Source organism: Streptopelia decaocto (genome assembly GCF_964273445.1).
Source record: "Streptopelia decaocto genome assembly, chromosome: 1".
In the NCBI taxonomy this organism is placed as follows: domain Eukaryota; kingdom Metazoa; phylum Chordata; class Aves; order Columbiformes; family Columbidae; genus Streptopelia; species Streptopelia decaocto.
The window spans coordinates 17,631,301-17,649,672 of record NC_138663.1 but is presented as its reverse complement, the minus strand read 5'-3'; the positions used below and the strand labels follow the sequence as shown (position 1 = coordinate 17,649,672).

Here is an 18,372-nt window from a genome sequence, read left to right as displayed (position 1 = left end):
TCACCAACTAAAATAGGCAACCATTTCATCTTGTTGGCGTTGTCTCTCAAATAGAACACGAGTATCCTCAGTAGTGCAACAAAGCATCAAAATTAAAAGAACGGAAAGTCTTCCATAGAATTCAAATCTACTATAAACTTATTTTGGGGACAGGGGAACTATTCCATGCACTGGGATACTACCTTTTATACAAGTCTGACACACTCTTGTATTAGTCATGATCCATATCCAGGATAAAGCTTCTATAGGAAATAGTATATTCATTTCCTTTACAGAACTTACTCTAACAATGAAAACTGTATTCAATTTTTTCTCAAATCTTTAAATAAATAAATAAATGAAATAGTGTATAAAGAAAGTTAACTGGTATTTCTAGAAGTAGTACTGTACTCAAAGTATAGCAATATGGTACACAATTATTTAATCTATAACGGATCCACTGCAAAAGTATCTTCACGTATTTAACACTGAAAGCCAAGACGGAGCTAAAACACAACTACTTTGATCATTAGTATCTCCCTGGGTCATTCAGCTCCCGACAGTTATCTATGAATCTGACACTGTCTTCTCTCTCACACCATCATTTACTCTGTACACATCGAAAAATACAACCCAAAACTGCCATCTTGGATTTGAAAACAAGTAAGTTTGCTCTTCATTATATTTGATCTTTTGCCTATCCATTTATTTTGCTGTTCATTATTTCATCTGCAATGAACACAGCTGGGAGTCACTCTTGTGCTGACTCATCTAACCGGGAAGATCTTTCTTTGTTGGCTCCCCAGTCCTCTCATTAAACCATGCTGTACGTGTTCCCTCTTATGACACTTGTAATTGACTTTCCGCAGTTTGTGAAACTGTGAGAAAGACTTTGTAAACATAAAAAGTATTCTGTTATCTACTATTCTTGCTTCTTTTGTGCTTATAGGTGGAGGAAAAAGCTAGTAACACTGTTAAAGAAAAAAACATGCCAATTCATAAATTATTTCTCAATGAAATGTAGAAGTACAGTAGTTAAGATTTTGATTCCTCTATCATGCAATTTATTTGGCAACAGCAGCTTTAAAATCTGACTCAACTTTACTTGCAAGCTCTTCTAGCTCCCCTTCCAAAGCAGATCTGCAAATATTTGTTGTATTTCCTCATCTACTCCTTGTGTAACTTTGACCACTGAAATTCAGCAAAAGACAAATTCTGAAAAATCTTAAGTAATTGAGAACAGGACTGTCTTGCCTCAACAGCAAACACTTAACATAAAACACCCTGTACTTCTAACCACTGTTCTTGACACTTTCTAGTAAGTATTCTAGTAAGTAAAGTATGCCTGAATACACTACAGAATCTATGATAAACATAAAAAATTCACGCATTGGCTGCAATATCTAAATTCCTTGACATTCTGCTCAGCTTCCAACATACTTTCAGTGAACTACGCTAACCTACTTCACAGCTGAATGGTTATAATATCTAGTTCAGACTCCAACATGTAATTAGTTTCACCTTACAGAACAGAAGGTTAAGACTTTATAATGTCACAAGGGCTCAAAACTTGCTTCAGTCTTTGTGTTAGTAGTCTGTACTTATTCTGTGGGGGCTAGTAAAACTACCTCACTGTACTGCAACTACAACTACATCTGGCAAGACTTCTCAAAAAATAATCATTGCAATTTGAAATAAAATATTTCCATTATAGCCCTCACTAAACATGAAAAAAAAAAACCCACATTAGGTAATTCCTTGCAGTTTTTAAGGGTTAGAGAAATTCTAAGTGGAAGAAACTTGAATAGAAAGTGAGAATAAAGAAAAAAATGCACTGAACAATTAACTGGGACTATCCTCTGATAATGACAAAAAGAAAGGAGGGAAAGGGAAAGGGAAAATGGATTACAGTTTCTAAAAGCATGTTTAGCCACTGGGTATCATCTCCCATCCATTTTGCTAGCTCCATTCTGAATGCTGTCAGTAAAATAAAATTTGGAAATGTATTTACCTTGAAAAATAAGTCCTAAAGTAACATTTTCTGTTATTGAGTGAACTAAAGATGGTCCTACTTGCATTCTTTATATCCTACAAATGTTGGAGTTTCAACACCATATATTGATAGCACTTTTTATTTGTCTATCAGCAACAAAATATCAAAGCAGATTCAAGTATTTTTAACCATATATCACAGAATCACAGAATGGTTTGGGTTGGAAGGGACCTCTGGAGATCATCTAGTCCAACCCACCTGCTAAAGCAGGTTCACCCAGAGCAGCTCACATAGGAATGTGTCCAAGTGGGATTTGAATGTCTCCAGAGGAGACTCCACAACCTCTCTGGGCAGCCTGTTCCAGGGCTCTGGCACCCTCAAAGTAGAGACATTTCTCCTCATATTGGGATGGAACCTCCTGTGCTTCAGTCTGTGCCCACTGCCCCTCATCCTATCATTGGGCACCACTGAAAGGAGTCTGGTTCCATCCTCTAGACACCCACTCTTGAGATATTTATAAAAACTGATAAGATCCCCTCTCAGCCTTCTCTTCTCCACACTGAACAGAAACAGCTCTCTCAGTCTCTCCTCATAAAAAAGATGCTCCAGACCCCTCAGCATCTTCATTGCCCACCACTGTACTCCCTCCAGTAATTCCTTGTCCTTCTTAAACTGGGGAGCCCAGAATGGGACACAGTACTCCAGATGTGGTCTCACCAGGGCAGAGTAGAGGGGGAGGAGAACCTCCCTCAACCTGCTGGCCACACTTTTCCTAATGCACCCCAGGATACCACTGGCCTTCTCAGAGACAAGAGCATATTGTTGACTCATGGTCAACCTGTTGTCAACCAGAACTTCCAAGTCCTTCTCGGCAGCGCTGCTTTTTCCAGCAGGTCCGCCCCTAACCTGAACTGGTGCCTGGGGTTATTCCTCCCCAGGTGTAGGACCCTACACTTGTCCTTGTTGAATTTCATCAGGTTCAAATCCTGACTGAGCACGGCCAAGCAGCTTGGCCCAGGTCGCCCTGCTTTGGGCAGAGGTTGGGTTTAGATGGTCTCCAGGTTGAATAGGACTGGACCTAATACTGAGGAACCCCACTAACTACAGGCCTCCAACCAGACTCTGCACCATTGATCACAACTCTCTGAGCTCTGCCATCCATCCAGTTCATGATCCATCTCACCGTGCATTCATCCAGCCGACACTTCCTGAGCTTCCCTATCAGGATGTTGCGAGAGAAAGTGTCAAAAGACTTGCTGAAGTCAAGGTAGACAACATCCACTTCTAATATATATAATATACATCAATGAGATTGTTATTAGTCACAAATATACTCCATTACTAAACACCATACACACCCACAGTACTGACAGCTATCTATTCAAAATATTACTAACTCACAATGGAGTGCTAAAAAGAACCCAGATGCTTTTTAAGTGCATATTAAATGTACTTCCAAAGCAACTCTTCAGTAAGCTCAACATATCTTCATGTTATTTTAATTTTAAATTTCTTCCACAAGACTACGGGTACTTTGTAATGATGAGTCCGTAATAAATCTGAAAACCTTACTTTCTGGCTTCTTCAATTATTTCAATTACACATGGGAAAAAAGAACGTAAACAGCATTTGTGAATGCCATCTGGTGTATAAGTACAAAGACAGCTGTAAGTATATACAGAAGGAATCAAATACATACTGAGTATTATACATAAACATAATAACACATGTATTATTAATTACATATACGATAAATTTGTAAGTATAAGCAATATATATACATATATATCCAACTGTGTGTATAAATAAATAAATAAATATACACACACACACACATATATACACTTTACATATTTACACACAAATGAAAACATACTATATTACTTTGTCTACTCATTCCTTAGGAAATATTTTCAAGTTTCAAAACACAACGTTACTTATCTACACATGAGGTACTTAAACATTTTAGATCATTTGCCCTTCCACACTGATTTATATTATTTAAAAATATACAGAAGGAATTTCAGAGTATTAAAAATTGTCTCCCAGGGCCAGAAAATGAAACAAATTTGCAGCACTCTAAGCTAAGAACTTTGGGGAAACAACGCCTTATGAATGATAAAGAACCCTACTGCACTACTTAATACACAATATATATATATATATAATAATTGTATCAGGAATATATTTTATTTTGAAAATTCAGACTTGGCAGGACTTAGCTAAACAAAGCCCTGCAACTTTTTCTTTCAATAGGTGATGATGAGATAACTTCAAGAGAAGAAGAAAATTGAAAAAGGAAATCACCTTTTATACTATGAAGCAGAAACAGAGCCAGCCAAACTTAAAAAAAAACCAGTCAATAATTTGACAAGAATGACTGCAGCCAAGCACAAGTATAGGCACAGTGACTCTCATCTTTTCAGGTCACTCAGGCTGTTCACCAACAATGTACCGATGAAAATATCAGAACCATTTACAGAAACAAAAAGAAAGTTTTCACAAGTCGTGTTGCTTGTTTGTTTGTAATAAGGTTTTGTCAATCAGATCAGACCTTTTACGTGTAAAGAATTAATAAGCAATCGGTATATAGCCTACCCAGATGATGATTTTCTCTATTGATGTATATTTAAGAATTCCTCTACATCAGTTTAGGTATGTGAAAATACATTATCATATGAACAATAAACAACTGAAAAAAAAAAAGTTCCCTGAAGTTGTATATTCTTCTCATTATGTCAGAAAGGGACCTTCTCCACTTTATTTTTTTGAACTCATTTAATTACTTCATTCACATGTTTGTGAATACTCTAAGCAAACCCCTATTAAAGATCTTGGTTCACCTTGCTCTCAAAGTTATCAGAACAGGCGAGGGCAGGTGGGAGGAAAGCACAGCACTTAATGATGAGAGCCAACATGTATATTAATACTCGCAATAATAGGCACAGTTTACCCAAAACGTTTCTTGAAGCTGGAAACCACAATGTAAATTCAATCTTAAATGCAGTTCTGGAGAGAAAGAGAGCATGCATGCAGCAGAACAAACACGCAAGTGTGCCAGAGCATGCTGTTTGCATGTATTCCATAGCATGTTCAAGACACTTCCTTTAAAATAAAAGATCTTTCAACCTTTGTAATTATTAAGCCTGACTTTTGAAAACGTAAAGTTTCCTAAGCAGTAGGAAAGAGATTTACAGGTAATTGCACTCCAAAATTTTCTACATGAAAAGCAGTATCTTACTTTTTTCTATATAAGATTTTGCTTTTTCCATCCTGTTATCAAAAAGTAGGTACTCATTCTCCTGTTATAATAGTATCCGTAGTCTCAGAACCAAAGACCAAATCTTCTACTGGGCTATGTAATCAAACCTCCGTTTTACACAATTGGATGTCTCATAAATTACTGATACTGTTAAAGTAGCAATAAAATTGCTACGGGTATATTTTTGGATTATGGTGTAGGTCAAACAACAGTTCAAACCTGGATAAGAGCTGGAAATCATAAATATAGATACTTAAAAGCCCAAAAGCTGATGCTGTAAATTTTAGGTAGAAGATGAAATATTTTTATTCTGAAACATATACCAATAGCACAGTATATTCCATCTAAAACACAGAATACTATTTTTTTATAAGTATTCAGAAAATTTTTCCTAATTGGGCTGCCAGGTTTTGCCTCATCCGCCATATTCACCTGACCTCTTGCCAACCAACTACCATTTCTTCAGGCATCTTGACTACCTATTGCAAGGCAAACACTTCCACAACCAGCAGGATGCAGAAGATGCTTTCCAAGAGTTCATCAAATCCTGAAGCACCGATTTTTATGCTACAGGAATAAACAAACATTTCTTGTTGGCAAAGATGTGTTGATTGTAATGGCTCCTCTTTTGATTGATAAAGACGTGTTTGATCCTAGTTATAATGGTTAAAAACTCACCATCCAAAACCGGAATTACTTTTGCAACAACCTATACCTCAGTGTATTCACAACCCTGAAAATTAACTATCTCCCTTTTAATCTAAAAATTCCCAGGCCCTGATAAATAATGGTTTTAATATTTTATTGCTATTTTTCATACATCTGGTTAGATCATTATGAAATGCATATATTTCCCCTTTGGTTATTTTATTACCATTATACTTGAAGTTAAAATTAAGAGTTATACTCTATATAGAAACATTACAGTTTCAGGTGGCATAGATCAGCATGAACTTTTTACTTGAACGTTAACAGGACTCAGCTGAAGAAAATGTTATAAAGAATGATTTAATAATAAAAAAAGCTAATTATGACAGATATATGGGAATGTCTACTTAATTAAGTGGAAAAAATACTGTGGGATAAGTTGTAGTTTACCCATGTGCACGGTCATTATTCCTACAGGTGAAAATGCAAAAATACTCATCTGTCATCAACAGTTTAGGAGTGTTCTAATGACAACCAGCTTTATCACAAGCACAGTAAACTGACATCTGAAATATTTTATGTTTTGATTGTTCTACTTGTAATGCAATACAAAATCATTTTGGAAATTAACTAGCAATAAAAAAAAAAAAACCCTAGGAATACATGATTCTTATTCACAATAGGAATCCACCAAAATATAGATTACAAATGCGAAATTATCCACTAATGTGCTGAAATTAATCAAGAATGGTGGTCTTATTGAGACATATTTTGCACATGGCCACATAAACCCTCAGAAATAGGTTTTTATAAATCAGCAAGAATACAGGCTGGAGATGCACTGGCTGGGGAGGAGCCCTGTGGAAAAGGGCGGGAAAGTCTCCACAACAGCGAGCTCAGCGTGAGCCGGCGGCCTGGCCTGGCAGCAAGGGTGACCGGCCGCCTCCGGGGCCAGGAGAGGAAGGGAAGTGGTTCTCCCACTCAGCACTCAGTGGGGAAATCGCTGAGGTTGGCAGGGACCTCTGGAGAACATCTAAACCCAACCCCTGCCCAAAGCAGGGCGACCTGGGCCAAGCTACTTAAGGGATTCCAACTCCAAAGATAAAGACTCTACAACCTCTCTGTAATTAGAACCGAAGACATACTTGCATAGAAACACCCAGATCACCAAAAACCAGCATGAGTGAATCTGTTAAAGCAACAGATAATTTGACCAAGTTTTTTATTTCTTCTCTAGGCTAAAAACTGTAAGCCTGTCAGGAAGCGATAGCCATGCTGCTCAATGCCAACACAGGCTTTTTATTCCATAGGTTCCTTTGGTTCAAAGATGTGCTATTATAAAACACACAGAGTAACATTAGACAAAGAAGGGATGGAAGTAACATGAGTGAGGAAGGAAGAAATAATAGATACGATGTGTATCAAAATTCAACCAATAAATAGATATTTCTTAATAACACCTTTGACAATTCTGGAGTCAAGAAAATGAGACAGTCTGGAAAATAAATTAGTTTTCTGTTAAGAATAATAAAGGGATACAAAACCAATCATTTTTCCATTACACTCTCATGTGTTGGAAAATGAAAAACACACACACAAAATGTATCTAGCTCATATTAGTAAAAAAATTCATAACGGGACCATAATTGTTGTACTTGGTCTTCTTGAACTTCATGAGATTTGCATGGGCCCACTCCTTGAGGCTGTCCAGGTTCTTCTGGATGGCATCCCTTCCGTAAAATAATATTTATTTCTCTAATGTTTGGTCGGTTTTGGTTATTTATTCTCTTATCTTCAATGAGCTAATTTCTTGCTGGGTTAGTTCTCCCAGTCAACTCAACCTGCAACTACATGACTCCTCTATCTGACAAGACCGGGGCATCAACACAGAAGTAAACCAAAAAATCAGAAGAGAAGAAAAAAAGCAAGTAAACCCTTTCATTTCAGTAGTACTCTGCAGTTGCACTGAATTAACTGTAACATCATTAGTCACACCACCAGCATAATCTTGCAAGCCTGCTTTTGATAGATGAGTGCATCCTTGAATACATCAAATTGATAACCATTCTATTTATATAAGAGCTTAAATTTTCATTGATGCAGTTTAATTCCACTAGAATTAGTTTGAATATTTTGTTTATCAGTACTCCATGGTTTTGTATGAAAACAGAATTTTAAGGAGAAACGATGTGATCTCTGAAATTCCTTTTCTTGGGGAAAAAAAAAAAAAAAAAAGCAGGAAAACTGAGACAGAAGGTATTCCACAAAGAGGTTTCTTTACCTGGATTTCTTCCTTTCAAATAGATTTCAAGCTCTCACTTTTTTTTCCTTTATACGTTCTCACGTACTTTTGATATGTGGTCAAATATTTTAAAATATATTAGTTCTGAGAAACTGAAACAAGCAAAGCAGCATTTTTTAATGGGAATCAGCATGACTATGCTTTTCAGCAGTGCTGCACAAAACATAGAGCTTCTAATTTGACTTTTAACCAGTACACTTAAAATACCTTCAAAGAAGTTAAAGACTTCTGTCGACACGATTTTATCACAATTTTGTTAAAATTAATTCCATTACAAGATTAAGTTCACAATATGTTTTAGCCAGCATGCCGTAACCAATGAAACATTCATAGTAAAACATAGATCACAGGCAAGAATATGTCAAGGCACTTTTAATAAGGCCAAGTACCGTAAGGAAAGAAGTATCTATCAAAAAATGCAATCAAAATAAAGAATCTGGAACACACTGATTTAGTTTCACTGACAATTACAGCTTCAATTCATAGGAATTTTTATGGTTATTCACATTTTATGATGATTACTGGAGAATAGCCCTTTTCCACACACACACATACATTCAACCTCCAGGGTCTTTGCTACTTTAAAACCACTTAGAGAAACAAAACATCTAATTTTCAAGCATTTGTTCAAAGCATTTCAAAACAAATACAGTTACATGGGACTTATCGAACGGCTGAATCTAATAAGTACAGTAGAAGCACTTGTCTATCACCTCATCTTCTCGGAGAATGTTAGAAATAAATCAACCAAAGTCCTGCTGTCCCTGTAACTATTTCTATTGTCACCAAAATAATAGTGAAACAATTTCACAGCAAAGATCCTGTAGCGTACACAAGTAGCTCGCTTGAAAGCAGGGAATGATCAGAAAGAGGAGGTACAAACATAAAAAAAGCAAAGCAGCAGCAGCAATGTGCTAAATATTTGTAACCGTAATTTATTTTCTAATCAGCTCACTGAAAGCAGCCAATGCACCCTGACCTGACTGCAAACATTTGCATACCAAACATCATTAAAAACAATTCTTTGTTGCCAGTGCAAAATAGAAATCATCACCTTTCTCGTGAAGATCAGTTTTGGTCCTATCATAACCCAGGAATTCACAATTACTTTAATGCATATATTCTGAGATTACAAAATCAGATTATTTTTACTTTCTAGCAAGATCCAAACTGTTTATCTCAAATTACACAGATGTGAAAAACAGATATTAAATAGATAGTAATTGATGCCTATTGCAACAGAAAGCCTATAAAATGTAGTTCAGGTAACTTTTTCATAAACTGGGAAGTCCAAGGTTTCTACTTCACCATGTGTCAGCATTGCAGCATAAAGCACTTTAATATGCTAAATATCAAATACAGATGTTTAGACTCCCATTTAATCTATAGTAGATCATATGGATTCCTCTCTCACCCAAATGCAAGATGTTCAGCTACATATTTAATATTTCCTGTAGATCCTTCTAATCTTCATAAGCTTATATACCAACAAATGCAAACACGTACACACAAATGCACCAATCTTAGCCTGTAACTTGCTGCATTTAACAGAAAACGTTCCCGCATCTACAGCTTCTCTACATAGAAAAGGTTTAGACACTCAGTGAAGTAGCGTAAGCATCAAGTGTTAAATGGATGTTTTAAAAATATGAAGTTAATTTCAGGAACTATAAAGACAGCAATTGCTTACAGGTTGCTATATTAATGACTTAAAAATGAATAAATATGTCAGCTTTTCATCACTTCGGTGAGAGCATTTTAGTTGGAGATTTGAGCAAACATTCTCCATGCTTGGTGACTCATGCACAACATGCTCTAGAATCGGAGATTGCAACTCTCCTCTAGAATATCATACTACAATGAAACATGCAGCCCTCCTGATGAAATGAAGTTGCACATACTTTTTTCCCTTTCCTTTCTTGATACTATGCCAAACTTGCAGCAGCTTTCTCCAATGCGAAAATCTACTTCACCCTCGTTTTTCATAGATGTACTCTTTCTCTTAAAGTAGTTCAAAGCCATGACATTAATCGGTTAACTCCACTACTTCCAGACAAGAAAAATCAATTTACCTGAATGCCATCAAGCAACTTGCTCATGCACCAGTAACTGTCAGCTTCTATGTTCTGCAGCACTTCTTCAGGCAGACTGGAAACATCAAAATTTTCCACTTCTTCTTCTTCTGTTTCAGGAAAAGAGAGAAAAAGACAAGTCAATGAAGTGCACAGAATAAATAAAGCAAGGATGAGGCAAATAATTGAAAACAAAGACTACCACCACTTATCTTCTAGTCAGAAAGTTCAACGCACATTTACTTTAACGGGGACTAAATGAATCATTTATTGCTCAATTGCGTCATCTAATGGCTTTAAATGTTAATGAATACTTAATTTCTTGCAGACTGTGAAAACCTCAAATCACGCCTGGTTAACCAGAATTAATATATAATAAATCACTTTGTTCTAAACATTTCACACTTGAAAAGAGGATCATCAGAAGCATTTTGAGCCCCCTCAAGTCATATATGAACAATCTCTGCAGAACATGCCTATGCTTGGATTATGCACAGCAAAGCATTTTTCCAGTCTTGGCAGAAGAAAAAGCTCTGAAAAATACTTCTTAGAAAACCAGAGAAACTTACTTAGAAAGATAACTACAGCTTTTCAAGGAGGATTTGTTTTATGGGCAAGCATTTGGAATCAGAAGGAAATCACACAAAAGGAAACAGATTATTCCCGCCCCAAAAAACCCCATGATTCTCAATACTGGAAAAGCACTGAACCCAAATGATGTCTAATTCAAGGAAACAGAGTCTTCCACACAAGTGTGTTAGAAGATATTCACATTTTGCTATGAGATGAAATTTTATCACCTAAGCCATGTTGTTTTATTTTTTAAAGCATGGCATCTGAATGAAGCCATTTTGAAAGGAACACAGAATGTGCTGCTTTGCCAGACAGCTCCCAAAGCTCCCACACAGCCCCACATGAGAGTTCAGTGCAAGCTGGGAATGTTCTGAGTAAATGCTGCAGTCTCCCTGCCCAGCGGCTCAGGGTGTCTTACTGTACCAAGATGAGAATCAAAGCAGCATCTTTCCCAGCCCTGGCTTCTGCTCCGTCCCTTCTTGAGAAGAAGAGAGAAGTGTTTGATTCTACTTAAACAAGAGTATGATATACGAAAAGAAGGAATCTCCTCCATTATACAACTGCAACGTGGCATCGAAGGAAAAAAAATCAAGAATATGTAATATCTTAAAACTCTTATTATCTGTCTCATAGCTTTGCAGTATGCCATTGCAGAAGCCTAAGTACATCTTTAGGTTCTCACATTTGATTATGCTACCTTGAAGGGCTCAATTGGTAATAACCGTGAATACTACACGTTATGAAATAATTTTAACATATGAACGATTTTACCACTACTAGAACAGTCCGGCAGCAAGGTGTTATCAAAGCATTCTCGTTTGCACAAGTGTCTACATACGTGGATGTGCATCTTCTAAGGGATCATTGGTTTTGGATTGTGAAATATTAATAGCTGTAGGACAAGGAGCTTTGGTCATGCTAATAAAATATTAGTTAAGATATTGAAAAATCTGGTAAGTAAAACAGAGGATTGCAGCAGAGACGCCATAGAATAAAAGCACTTGCTGATCTCTGAGGTGGCAGGACTGTAAACAATGCACCAGTAGTCACTTACTGGGTATTAAAGGAATGCCATCTTTGCACTGGCTTACAGCTTTAAAAACCCAGTTTCTAAAAGAAGATCAACAAACAAGGATCCAACATATTTTAAATACCCTATGTAATAGATATAGCAGGTGGGTTGGACTAGATTATCTCCAGAGGTCCCTTCCAACCGCAACCATTCAGTGATTCTGTAATACTGCCTTACAAAACAACGAAGAAAGCACGAGCAGCAGACTGCAACAACAAAACTGTGAATAGCAGATCCTTTTGTGAGGAGGAAGAAACTCCGTACCCAATGTCACCACCATTTTCTTCCCAGCAAAAAGCAGGATAGAACCCCTCAGAAACCAGTACCATACTTCTCTCCCAGCAATGGACAGCAAATCCTCTCAATGCTCAGTGGAAAACGGGGGTAGTATTGGCAGTAACTGGGAGGCAACACTCCAACATCTTGACCAGCTCCCATCACTTTCTCTATTAGACTCCCCTCATTAAAGACAGCTTCTAGAACAAAATTGGATCCATTTCAATTATTAAATATAAGCCCTTCAGAAAAAGCATGTTAAGAAAAAAGCCAAGAATAACACAAAAGAGAAAAGTTTTTTTCATTATTAAGATGGTTGAATATAATGGAGATAACAAGAAAGGATTGAAGGCAAACAGACCAACACCAAAAAAAAACCCAAAATATCTTGCAATGAAGAAACCTAACTCAGATTCAACAAGCAGCTAAAGTGATGTATATTTAGCAAAATGAATCCTAATTGAAATGCCAGGTCCACAGCTCAAAAAGAAGACAACAGCAAGGTACAACCAAGTCCAGAAAAGGTAGCAAATTTTTATTAATGTCAACTTTTCTTTGACTAACTCCACTAACAGAAAAACTACTAAAAGTGCTCACAAGACTTACTCACAGAAAGACTGAAAACTATTAGACTTAATATGGAAAAAAAAAGTCAATTTAAGGAGACAAATTTCATATTAACCTGTGAAAACATTATTAAATATTTGCCGATCTACCTCCAACCTGATGGACCTTGAGATTTTAAAACAAACATGAAAACCCCACAATTTTCAGTAGAGAAGCCCTTCTTAACAGATCAGAAATGAAACTTAAGGCTGAATATTCCTATTAATTTAGAAGAAAAAGACTTTTCCAAACATAAAGATGATGTATCCTCTACAAAAGGAACAAATTCTTTACTATATCCTATACATGTTAACTCATTAAAACGTCTTACAGTTATACAGTTTATGTTTATTATATACTCATAAAGCAGTGTCCCGTGGGGAAAAAAGTCTAGTTAGTATTTTTAATTTTCATTTTAATATTTAACAGTGAAAACAGGAGTAACCTGTTTCTCTCTGCAGAAAAGAAAAAAAAAAAAAAAGAACCAGAGTTCCTCATATATATATAAAACACAAACATCTATTATACTTCATTCTCGTTGAAACAAACAGTCTTCAAGCCCTCTTTCGCCAAATACTTGCTGAAAGAACGAGATTGCGACTACTTAGCTAGTGTGTTGCTTTGCAAATTTCCTGCCTTTGAGCACCTTTTCTTTCCATGACACCACTATCACATTTCAGAACAAAAAGGAAGTTATAAACTGTAGCACAACACAATAACTCTTCTACAGGTGGGCATGAAAAGATAACAAATGAAATAGACTTTATCTTCTCTTTCCCATCTTTTTTATCTTACCTCTTTTTTGTCCTTCTCTTTCATAATCTACTATTTCGCACTCATACCAGGATTTAAACTAATAAAAAGCTGAAGATACACCCAACCATTGGAGGTGGGTGTCTTCACCTCCCTTCACAGCAAGCACAGAAAAACAAGCAGTGACAGAGCATTAGCTGTCTTGTTCTAAAGCTGAAACCTAAAATGTATCACATGAGCCACATCCAAAGAAATTCCTGTTTCTCAATATTAGGTTTAACTTGAATTTAAAAAGATTAACTCAGAATGCAGACCTCTAAACTGTGGGAGTCTAAACTTAGCTGAAATTAAACGTCCATCAGAACACTTCCCAGCCTGTGACTGAACAACCAGCGTGAAGCCGCAAGAAAACAGCAGTTCGAGAAAAAAGCCTGAAGCATCTTGGACAGCAAAGACACTCCAGAATTAAGATTTTGGAAAATCTAGATTCTAATTGTTCTAGTAAGGAAGGACTATTAAATTAGAAAGACAATTTTCTATTTTTTTTTTTTTTTTTTCACAGAAAGTAGAATATAGCTTTTAAGAAACACCTTCCTTCCAATGGTTCCAACTACTTTTCACGACCCGTATGTTCATCAAGCACAAAATGATGTAAGGACAGGCAAATTCACTATTCTAAGTAGAATCCTCATTATTCCAAAGGGGAAAAATAGTGAGTATTAGAAATGGAAATGCAACGATTATCAAGTACTTTCTGCTCTAGTTTGGGTTATCCTTTAAATCAAAAGATATAGACAGCATTTAAGAACTACCCAATTCTTCCACTACAACAATCCATAGTCCCAAATATAATGTCACAGAGCTGCAAGCTCAACCATTACAGAAATAAAAATAGCTCTATTAGGAAGCACTCATACAGCTTTCTTGTTATGTCTTTCCCTTTGGAAGAGACATCCAAGAAAATCATGCTTTTCTGTGGCTTATACTGACTAATCTCTAGCATTTTCATCAGCTTCTTAAACATAAAGGTGTTTTTTAATATGTTCCTTAAATATATAAGCTACTTCTAGTTCAATTTTCATTACCATTGTGCTTCTCATGCATCACTAAGTCATCTCTTCTAATGTCAGATAATAAAGTTTTGAAATACAAGAAAAAGAAACTAATTAAATGCCTAAAGCAACTCAACTGTATTTCAATTATACACTAGTAGTATTTACCCTGTATAAAACAACTCAAACTTCAGCTTAAAACTCTGCAAGCAAATATTTAAAAGAGTACATCTAATTACTTCAAGATATATTAAAATAGATTTTTCATTAGATTAGCTAGGAAGTACTTTTTTGTATATGTTATATTAACTGGTACTTTAAGATTTAAATGCGGTATACATTGAAGAAGAAGCTACACTGTGCAAGTCACCCAGACAGTAAATCTAATAAAGAAGGCAAAGCAGTACAAACGCCACCAAACAAGCAAGTGCTCAGCGATGTGCAATGGTTTCCGCTGCATCAATCCACCTAACCTTGCTGCACTTTATTGAAAGTTCCAAATTGACTCTGAATATCCAAATGACCCTTTTCCACACTACAGCTGAAATAACAAAAAGGCCATCCCTTTTCATGACAAGCTCCAATTAAGGAACATTTGATTGGCAGAATAATGTGGCAAATAATAGTTTACTTTTTTACTGTTTATTCATTTATTTGTGTAGGCACATAGTGCAAAGTGCTTCTTATTCCATGCAGAGAAAAAAAAAAAAATAAATAAAATCAATCAAGTTCTGCGTTACTCTTTTTTGTCTTTTTTTCTTACTTAGATGAAGAAATAAACACACTGGAGATATTTAGAAAAGAAAGAGCAGAAGGGATTTCAGGACAAACAACAGAAGAAGCAAAAATAACTGTCTCAAAAGTACATTAGATCTTATTTCAATTTAAGACTTGTGCTTGAAAACAGAATTGCAAATTCTGGTTTTAGATAACTTTAGATTTATTTTCAATGAATGAAATCTGAATGGACAGTGATAAAAAGATTAAACAGCAAGAATATGGGGGAAAGCAGCAGGCCAGTGTGTACATGTTTCAATATCTGGGGGAAAAAAGATCACTGCATAAAATTTCCTGATTACAGAGTCTCACAGCAACGTTTCTCATTTTCTTCAGTTTCCTGCGGAGATCTTTATCGTGTTATCTATGTAATTGTAGAAGACAGCAAAATAGTTGCCTAGAGGAAAACTGCTGTAGCATGGAGTCAATGATTTGATGATCTGAATACGTGCATTGCTGTAAGCAAGGTATGAGCTGCTCTTCGCTCATTCCCAGTGTAGCTGCTGCAGCTTCCCACAGTGCGAAAACAATGAGCGACCTTAAACAGCTTTAACTGGATCAACTCCCAAAGGCAAAGATAGAAGGATAAAATGAAAAAAAAAAATATTACTTACAACTACTTACAGATTTATTTTTCCAATGACAGTAGAAAATAAACATGATAAACAGAAGATAACAGCTTGCCTCCATTAAAAACAGCATTTAATATGAGATTAAGCCTAGCTGATGATATTGGTGGAAGTTGTTCAAAATGTCAAAATTAAGCTTGTATCTGCTCTCTGTCTTTTAGATACATTTGATTTCTTCTAAAAATGCTTGAATTTCACCTTTTCAGTACAGAACACGGGTAAAAACATCTGCCGTTACAGAAAGATGGAATCATTCAATACCATTTTTTCATTAAAGAACTGCAAATTTTTTATTTCAGAGACAATTTTCTTTATGAAGAAATCATGTCCTAAAATAAAACTAAAATACTGAAAACATATTACATTATTAAAACAGCTTAATGGTATTGTTACAGTAACTAGCAGCCCTCTCAACACATCCAAATACCAACCTGCATCCAACTATGTTTTCAAATGCAAAGAAAAAGGCAACCTGCCTTCAGAATTTTGCTAAACCTGTTTATTACAACAACACCAATTCTCAGTCTTTATAAACTAAACTAATAAAAACCCTGATAGTTCTGCTACATCGCTACACTAAGCCAGCTCATACAAAAATACCTCTGTTAAATATAGGTCACATTCTTTCAAATAAAACTAATTTTTAAAGAAATAGACATTTAATTGGCTTATTAATGTTTTAATTTTAGCTTTTTTTATCTTGAAATGGTTTCTCAGCACTCAGAAACAGACAAAACTCATACGAATTCACTGGAGTGGGAGGTAGGGGATGAAAGGAATGGTGGTCTAAGCAAGATCCAGTGCTGAAGCCCGAAACAGACTGAAAGATCATCTATAAAATATGATTGTTCTTACATGCATTCAATATACAAAATAGTACATATAAACATTAGAAAGGTTAATTCTCTGAACATCTTAAAATTGTTCTTATTAGCACTAATTTGTGTAAATGTATTTCTCATCTAAAATATAAAAAGTATTACCACATATTTCAAGTCCAAATTATACTTAGTTCTTGCAGAGGTGCAAGGAAACCATTCTGACTGTATATGAACAGGTACTTGTCTGTATAAAGTTTACTTTGTTGTAATCTACTTTAGAAGTTGTATCTTCAGACAGACCTAACCTAAAAGTTACCAGCTGAGTATAGAAACTATGAAACTATAAGCACATGATTGCACACAGAGATGCACAGCAATATCTCCACATCTAGAAGATCTTACATATTTCACTTCAAACTCAGTTTTCAAAGAGCCCTATGAAACAGGTATTCAGTCACTGCTGCACTAAGGCAATGTTTTTCTAGGGGGAATCAGGACATAATAGAGCATTTGAATGTAAATTCTTTCAATAACAAATACCTAATTAAATATGTATATAACCACATCAATATCTCTCAATGAAAGACTCCTAATTAGATATTTATCTGATAGAAATAGCTTTTGAGCTAAGGATTAATCACTGAATTAAAACTACCCTTTCATTGTGATACCGCAGTCACAAAGGTAAAATTAAAAAACAAAACGAAAAACCCTCTATCATCTCATTAGCCCAGGTTTAGGTAAACATGACCTTATTGCAATTCAAATATTCCCCTATTACCAGTCATGTTCTCACACACACAATGTATTGTTGACTTGTCTGTTTTAACACTGTTAATGATCTTACACTTGTTTTCAGTTGATCTGCCACAATTTCCTTAAGATGGAATAGGAAGCAAGAAATTTCTTTATACATCAGTATAAGAATGATGTTTTAAACATTATTCATTTTACTTTATTAATACTGATTCTCTACATAATTTTACTGCATAATTTTACTGCCTCCTTTGACCTGGAGAACAAGGTAAATGACCATCAGCAAAAACAGTGTAAACTTGATTACTTTGACCTAATTTTTATGCTCATCACAATTAATCTATGACCCTGCAAGTACTCTCAATTTGTTCTATCACAAGAGTAAAACTTCATATACTTATTCTCTAATTCCAGATTCTGCATAGCTGTAATGAGTAAATCATTGAGAGACTTCCTTTAGCAGGCCTACGTGCTTGCCAGTAATATTTTCTACTCAGGCTTTTTCTAGACTAGATTTTAATGGCTTTTTTTCTCCCCACACTCTAAGTAGTCCAGAACTTGCCCTTAATTCCTAGTAATAACCCACTGCACATATCTACACAGAAACAGGTCTGGTTTTAAGAGTGATACATTTACTTGAAAAATAGGCAAGTTCTCAGCTCATGTTGTAAATTGAAACAGAAGACATCAGTTCCCCCTGGGCAACAGACAAGTGAGATTACAGTTCAACAATTCAGATACGATAAAGATGAAAAATATCTTTAATACTTCAACAATTCTACCACCAAAATACAGTAGGAA

At 35.6% G+C, this 18,372-nt stretch overlaps 1 protein-coding gene across 2 annotated transcripts in view; it reads right to left on the bottom strand.

The window, feature by feature from the left end:
* TBC1D22A (TBC1 domain family member 22A) overlaps positions 1 to 18,372 on the bottom strand; it is a 165,135-nt gene that overhangs the window by 89,848 nt on the left and 56,915 nt on the right. The window contains exon 9 of one of the 2 annotated variants that reach the window (XM_082076234.1): positions 10,257 to 10,366. In XM_082076234.1, the coding sequence (XP_081932360.1) occupies positions 10,257 to 10,366 (110 nt within the window). The remainder of the gene's footprint in view (positions 1 to 10,256; positions 10,367 to 18,372) is intronic. The other variant, XM_082076235.1, reaches the window with a different exon arrangement.